The 7,660-nt window shown below is 42.0% G+C and overlaps 1 protein-coding gene across 1 annotated transcript; it reads left to right on the top strand.

The window, feature by feature from the left end:
- The first annotated feature begins 2,387 nt into the window (after positions 1–2,387).
- LOC143114808 (pepsin A-like) lies at positions 2,388–5,635 on the top strand. The gene is made up of 9 exons (XM_076276589.1): positions 2,388–2,443; positions 2,683–2,830; positions 3,823–3,940; positions 4,072–4,190; positions 4,413–4,609; positions 4,704–4,820; positions 4,909–5,050; positions 5,204–5,302; positions 5,415–5,635. Exons 1-9 carry the CDS (start codon positions 2,388–2,390, stop codon positions 5,550–5,552), a joined length of 1,134 nt encoding a protein of 377 aa, XP_076132704.1. The 3' UTR covers positions 5,553–5,635.
- Positions 5,636–7,660: the final 2,025 nt, after the last annotated feature.

Genomic DNA, 7,660 nt, shown 5'->3' with positions numbered 1-7,660 from the left:
AAAAAAAAAACTGGCAGAATTTATGAATTACTATTTGGCCAGTTCAGGGCCCCCTGAGCCTTGGCCCGGTGTGCCCATTCAGTAATCCATTCCTGTACACAGGAGTTTAGTTCCAAGAAAAGTCTTTGTTGGCGCTAATTCCCCATACATTGGTGATCAACAGAGTTCTCTGTGCATTTGCCTACTGTTATTTACTAAATAATATATCACCGGCGTAACACTCTGACAATATTTTCTTTGGTTTCTGGCACTGTTAGTAATGTTTGACATCCATTCAATTGAGTATGTGAACTCCTGTATTTCTTGTAGCGCACAACATTGAATTATTCTATCATAATATAATTATTCTATTATACCAGCCATGGCCCACTGGTTAGCACTCTGGACTTGTAACTGGAGGGTTGCCGGTTCAAGCCCCGACCAGTGGGCCGCGGCTGAAGTGCCCTTGAGCAAGGCACCTAATGCTGGGACAACGCGTCGACGTAATCGATGACGTCGACGCAAAATATGACCGTCAATTTGTCAAGCATAATGTGTGCTGCTAAATATTTTTAATTTTACACCTTCAGTGTTTTCCATACGTTGACTAATCTGTGGCTGGGCCCCACGAAATCAAAACCGGCCACCACACATTGATGTTCTATGTTGTAGGCCTACTATTTAAATTAAAGATAAGATAAAATAATTTCATTGAGCTGCACTTTTTACTCACACAGCCTTTCCTCGCCCAGCCCGCGCTCTCTCGTAATGAGCCTGCTGCTCCTCCTCTGCATGTGCATTTAAAGGGACACCAGGCAACATTTTTGTGTTAATTACTCATCTTCGTAAGTCGGTGGTTAAATGACTCATTACAGGGCGAATGAAGACTCTCTCGCCCGCCCCTACTGCCTATAGGAAGAATATCCCGCTTGCAAGTTCAGTGTATCGTACCCATCGACCGAAGCAGTTTCAGTTTCCATCCTGCATCCACAGCACAGAGGGAGGCTAACGAAATGCTAGCGATTGTTGCAAACGTGTGTATAATGGCAGAGTCGGCGAAGAAGCAGCGAAAACCCTTGACAGAAGATGCAAAGAAAAGGAAAAGAGCTTCAGACCGAGCGAGGGGGAGTTTCGTAGATAAAAAAGCATCAGGCTTGCCTGGTGTCCCTTTAATGGGGAGATAATCGATAATCGAATCGAAATCGAATCGGACTGAAAAAATGAATCATTAGATTAATCGATGCATCGAAAAAATAATCGCTAGATTAATCGTTTAAAAAATAATCGTTTATCCCAGTCCTACACCTAACTCCTCACTGCTCCCCGAGCGCTGCCGTTAAAGCAGGCAGCTCAATGCGCCGGGATTAGTGTGTGCTTCACCTCACTGTGTGTTCACTGTGTGCTGTTTGTGTTTCACTAATTCACCGATTGGGTTAAATGCAGAGACCAAATTTCCCTCACGGGATCAAAAAAGTATATATACTTATACTTATATACTTATACTTATACCTAACCATTTCACTTTAAAAATACCCAATTACAGCTATGCCCAAAACCTCAGACGCACCAGAATCCTCATTTATCAACAGTGCATATGCACAGATATGAGCGTAATGGTACGGCCATGTGGATTCTGACTAGCAGTGACCAAAGAAAATATGATCAGACAGCATGACCCTGCAAAATTGGGAAGAAACCAATATTGTAGGGAAGAGGGTGTGTGACTTTATGAGATCAATGTTTGACTAAAATGACCACAATGACATACTACAGAGATAACAGTACAGTAATCTTTTTTATTATTATTTTATTATTATTATTATTATTATTAAATAATAATATTGCAGGTATTACAAATCTGCTTCAATGGGCACTTTGTCACTGGTATGGGCCACTATATCTGGAAAGCTAGCAAGCAAGCAAACAAACTCAAAGCTGTAATCAGCAGAAGTTTGTCTGAACTCCCATGTGAGTCACAGAAAAATTAATCATTTGACTGAACCATTAGCAAACAACAGCATTCGATCAAGCAGGAAGACACGCAAAGGTTCATTCTTTCATTTGGTAAATGCTTGTTGTAAGGTGTGAAACCAGTTGAAACCCTTTGTAGGATTACGATTCTTTTTCTATTCTATTTTTCTAAGTAGAAGCTATTGATACATGACTACATGTGCATCCAAAATAACTAAGTGCCCCTAAGTGAAGATTTTGAAAAGTCTCAATAAGTTGAAAAAACCAAAGGAGTGGGTTATGGTCAATATTGACACAAATAATCATAAGTCATTAGCATGTTATTCATAGGTTTACTTTTTTTTTCTTAATCTTTTTTCCTGGGTATAAATGGCAGAGTTGGAGTATCTTCACACATGTTAGAGTTTCTTCGCTGGGTCCAAGTCACCTGAGTGAACATGATGCAGTGGGCTTTGGCTCTGTGTGCCCTGGTGGCTTTCTCCGAGTGTATTCGGTGAGTTTCATACATAGACCCCTATTGGGTCTTCTCTTTTGGACTCCAAAAATAGGTGTGGTCATACCTAATTCCTTGTGTGTGTGTGTGTGTGTGTGTGTGTGTGTGTGTGTGTGTGTTTATGAGTGATGTTGTGTGTGTGTGTGTGTGTGTGTGTGTGTGTGTGTGTGTGTGTGTGTTTACTGTATGTGTTTATGTGTGGGTGTGGGTGTGTGTCTGTATGGATGTGTGTGTTTCAGGGTGCCCATGATCAAGCATAAGACAGCCCGGCAGAAACTGCAGGAAAAGGGTCTTTGGGAGGAGTACAGGAAAAAGTTCCCATACCAGCCCATGGTCAAGTTCCAGCAGCAGCAGGATGGTGTTCAGAGCATGACCAATGATGCCGATGTAAGTGAAGGACTCTAGGTAGTAGAGCGCTAACAAGACGAATATACTGCCAGTCCAGCTAGCTCGTTGGATCCATATTTTTCTTATTAGAACAGGAACAAATGAAGGATTTGAAGTCTGTCTGTGTGAAGTTCTTGAGTCTGATTAGACCATTAGATTCTCACCTGCTAGCATCACGTTTAAAAGTGACTAAGATTTCCGGCAATTTTCCTATTTAAAACTTGTCTCCTCTCAAGTCAGAAAGTGTAATAAGACAAACGGAAAATGAAATGTGGCGATTTTTCTAGGCTGATTTGACATGGAACTATACTCTCACTAAACACCATGGGCACAGCAGCACAATGATATCATGCAGCACCTGAAAATAGTCCCATAAGCTAAATTCCAGCAACAAGGTTGAGCTGCAGCAGACTAATTGGTTAGTGACTGGATTATTACGCCTGAATGAGAGTGTAGTTCCATGTCAAATCAGCCTAGAAAATCGCTACGTTTCATTTTCCCTTGGTCTTATTACACTTTCTAAATTGAGAGGAGACAAGTTTTAAATAGGAAATCTTAGTCACTTTTAAACGTGATGCTAGCAGGCGAGATGCTAATGGTATAATCCGATTCAATTATCTATGCTAGGCTGGAGCTAAAAGTGGTATCACCAGACTCAGAGAACGGCTGGATGAACTGGAGAAAGGTAAAAATCAATTGTTTAACTCAAGGGGAGGTTGAAAATGAGTGTAATTCCCCAAATGGTGGAATATCCCTTTAATTAATTAAGTGTAAGATGAACAGATACGTCTTTAGACCCCTCTTGAAAGACCCAAAACTATCGCAGGAACGCAGAGCACTGGGCCACTCATTCCACCACGGAGGAACCACTGAGGATAGGAGTCTTGAATCTGACCTAGCGTTTATGGCGACACAACAGACGGTCAATAATGTCATCAAGTTCTGGTCAATTTCATTATAATTTACAACTCTGGTCTTTTTCTTAATTTCAGCTGTCTTACTACGGTGTCATCTCCCTGGGAACTCCCCCCCAGTCCTTCAGTGTTGTCTTTGACACTGGCTCCTCCAACCTGTGGGTGCCCTCTGTGTACTGCAACAGTGCCGCTTGCAGTGAGTATGGCTGATGGGGGGTTGTGCCACTGCTACCCGTTTAGGCCTTAAACTATGTCCAACATACTCTTCATTAAAATTGCTTGATCACTATCTCTTTTAATTGGCACAAAAATGCCCCACTCTTTCAGATAACCATCGCCAGTTCAACCCTGACATTTCCAGCACCTACCAGGGCACTCAACAGAGTCTTCGGATCCGGTACGGGACTGGCAGCATGACTGGAATTCTGGGTTACGACACTCTGGAGGTCATTATGAATCAATTGAACTGTTTTGATTGAGCAGCCAGAATTGTGGTAGAAAAATCAGTACTGATAGCCCAGATTTGTTTTTTTCTTTGGTATTTCACCCTGAGCCCTCATGTTTAAAAAATCTGTAGTTATTTCATCTGAATGAGATATCTTTATTTGACAGCAGTTCCTCCCTTACTATCATACAAATGTTATATGGCTATTTGATTGATATTCAAGGTGGGTGGAATCACTGTGAGCAACCAGATCTTTGGCCTGAGTGAAAGTGAGGCCCAGTTCATGGAACACATGGAGCCTGATGGAATCCTGGGTCTTGCCTTCCCTTCAATTGCTTCCGCTGGAGCCACCCCTGTCTTCGACAACATGATGAGACAAGGCCTGGTGTCCCAGGATCTCTTCTCTGTCTACCTGAGTGGGTGAGTCGACCATGTACAACCCTCAAAAGTCTAAAATGAATTAATTTAATTTCTTGTATGTTGAACTAACTTTCCTTATCTGTTGTTGTTCCAGGGACAGCGAGTCAGGTAGCGTGGTGCTCTTTGGTGAGATTGACTCTCAGTTCTACACAGGCAGCTTCACCTGGGTTCCTCTGACCTCAGAGACCTACTGGCAGATCGAGCTGGACAGGTAAGTCCAACCCACAACCAGATGCACACACTGAGACATGTATTGATCTGCTTTTCCCATATGACATCATCTTGTTGCGCCATTACAGTATCACCATCAATGGAAATGTGGCTTGTGCTGATGGATGTCAGGCCATTGTTGACACTGGAACCTCCCTCATTGTTGGACCTTCCAGTGACATCAGCAACATGAATGCCTGGGTTGGAGCCACCACTGACCAATATGGTGATGTAAGTATTACGCAATCTGACTTTGACTGTGTTAATGACTGGTGGAAAAAACAAGGTTTGGTGGAATGTAAACAAATTAGATTCCCAAATTTGTCTACATTTTCAAAAACATTTCTTAACAGCACTAACTTGTGTGTGTTGTCCTTCCAACAGGCTCTTGTGTCCTGTGAAAACATCGAGAACATGCCTGAGGTGACCTTCATTATCAACGGACATGCTTTCACTCTCCCAGCTTCTGCCTATGTGTTTCAGGTGGGTGCACACAATGCTATGAGCATATTATAGCTACAGTAGTGGTGGAATAAATGTCATCCCAAATTTTCACTCAATGTTTAAATGAGCACCATGATATGTGTTTTTACAGAGAAACAGTGGCTGTACTGTTGGCTTTGGTAATGGTGGTACTCAACAGCTCTGGATCCTGGGAGATGTTTTCATCAGACAGTTTTACACTATCTTTGACAGACATAACAATATGGTGGCTTTTGCTTCAGTTGCATAAATGCTATCGTACTGTAAAATGAAACATAATGAATTTGTAAGAACTGTGAGCATGATGAAATGTCCAAAATAAAAAAATAAAAATAAAAACAACAATGGGAAAAAACTGTGATCCAGTGTTTAATATACACAGTATACAGTTAGATTAGAGCACAATATTCAGGTAAAATCCAATGTTGCAACACAAATGAACCATCCGTTCACAATGTCACAACAGTCATCTGTCAAAGAAGCATGGTACCAAGCATGAATCTCTATAGTGAATTGATGAGTCTGTCAAAGACTTCTTGCAACAGTGGAATATTCGACCATATCCAGGGGTTCCAGTGGTGTTTTCGTCCTGGTTGTTCTTGGGCTATGCATACATACATTTGCATAGAGCTCACTGGTTTCTTCATAAGGCTTGAAGTCAACCACAGTGTAGATGATTGGGGTCACTTCTTCACTGGTGTGCTTAAAAGGACATTTTTTCAAGAAATGCACCATTATACCATATATACATGTAACATACTGTAGGCTACAGTGCCTATAAAAAGTATTCACCAGCCTTGAATATTTCCCCTTTTATTGCTTTATCAATTGAATCTATGTCAATTTAACTGGGCCTAAATATTCCGTCCTGACCTAAATCAACAGTCATCTAGCCAACTGGTGCTAATAGTCTCAAAGTTTCTGAAATGGAGATCGCCTGAGTGCAGTGAATGTGTATAGTATAGTAAAATACAGACACCTGCGTCTGGAAGGTCCAGTTACTGGTCAATCAGTGTTCTTGGTTATAATTCCACCATGGAGACAAAAGAACACTCCAAACAACTCAAAGAAAAGGTTATTAAAAAGCATAAGTGAGGGGATGGATACAACAAAATGTTCAAGTCACTGAACATCCCCTGGAGTTCAATCAGGGCTGGCACAAGACAATCCTGCGCCCTAGGCATAATAGGAATATGTCGCCCCCATGTTCACTGTGTGTCAGTTTTCGACTGCGTGCTACAGTACCTTCGCAAAAGCCCCTGGCTATAGCATGCAGATTGGGGCTGCGCTCAATGTTGCTACTTTCCAGCGCTACCTGGATCGTGCAGGAAAATAATAAAATGTGGGACAATTGCATCTGGGCTCACAGAAAAAAAAAACTAGCCTACAATTAAGCAATTAGGCTTTCTAGTTACATAAACATATTATTATTGCAGGCTATACAGAAATCAGGCTACCTATTGAATATGATGCCGTCTGTGTGCATTTAAACATGACATAGGAACGCACTTCGGGTGTCGCTGTCTCATATCACCCCCGCATCTTATTGCGGGGAAACGAGCTCAGGGCTCCCACTGATTTGGTGACATTGTGAGATGTTTTACAATTACATGGTCGCCTCCCACTGCTTGCAACCCTGGCGATTCAGGCTGAAGATCAGCACCCTCACCAAATGTGGGAGAAAAGTTTTTGGAACAACTTTTCAACCTGTTCACTTTTCTTTATTCTGAGGCACTAGGCTTTGAACGTCTCATTCATGACGGGTATTTTACCAATATCACTGAAAATTAATTGTGCCATATTATTTGACAATCAATGTGTTTTCAATGTTAGTAGCCTACGTATAGTTCGCCACGCTGCGGGGCCCCTGGTGGTTTGGCACTCTGGGCAATTGCCGGGATTGCCCATGCCTTCTGCCGGCCCTGAGTTCAGTGAAATCCATCATTAGGAATATGGCAAATGTGCAAATCTGCCTAGAGCAGGGGCACCAAGGCACAAGGCACAACTCTGAAGAAGTTAAAAGCTTCAGCAGCTGAGATGGGAGAAACTACAGCAACTTTTACCCAAGTTCTTCACTAGTCAAAGCTCTATGGGTGAGTGGCAAAGCTCTTATTTAATCTCAATTAAAGTTCGCCAAAAGATATGTTGGAGACTCCAAGGTCAAATGGAAGAAAGTTTGTTGGTCTGATAAAAACCAAAATTGAACTTGGACATCAGTGTAGATGCTAATTTTGGCGGACACAAAACACTGCACATCATCAAAAATGCACCATCCCTTATTTGAAGCATGGTGGGGGTAGCATCATGCTGTGTGGATACTTCTTAACAGCAGGCCCTGGAAGGCTTGTTAAGTTAAAA

Source organism: Alosa pseudoharengus, unplaced genomic scaffold (genome assembly GCF_046254945.1).
Source record: "Alosa pseudoharengus isolate Yale_2024_CS ecotype anadromous, Long Island Sound unplaced genomic scaffold, YU_APseudo_1.1 YU_APseudo_1.1_scf_9, whole genome shotgun sequence".
In the NCBI taxonomy this organism is placed as follows: domain Eukaryota; kingdom Metazoa; phylum Chordata; class Actinopteri; order Clupeiformes; family Clupeidae; genus Alosa; species Alosa pseudoharengus.
The sequence above is the reverse complement of the archived record's forward strand: the minus strand, read 5'-3'. Positions and strand labels throughout refer to the sequence as shown.

What these genes read in the sequence shown, in the direction of transcription:
- LOC143114808 (XM_076276589.1), top strand. Translation starts at nt 2,388, where the DNA reads ATGATGCAGTGGGCTTTGGCTCTGTGTGCCCTGGTGGCTTTCTCCGAG. An exon ending in GCATGACCAATGATGCCGAT is followed by an intron (nt 2,831 to 3,822) that starts GTAAGTGAAGGA and finishes TCTTAATTTCAG; the next exon opens with CTGTCTTACTACGGTGTCAT. An exon ending in CTTCTGCCTATGTGTTTCAG is followed by an intron (nt 5,303 to 5,414) that starts GTGGGTGCACAC and finishes GTGTTTTTACAG; the next exon opens with AGAAACAGTGGCTGTACTGT.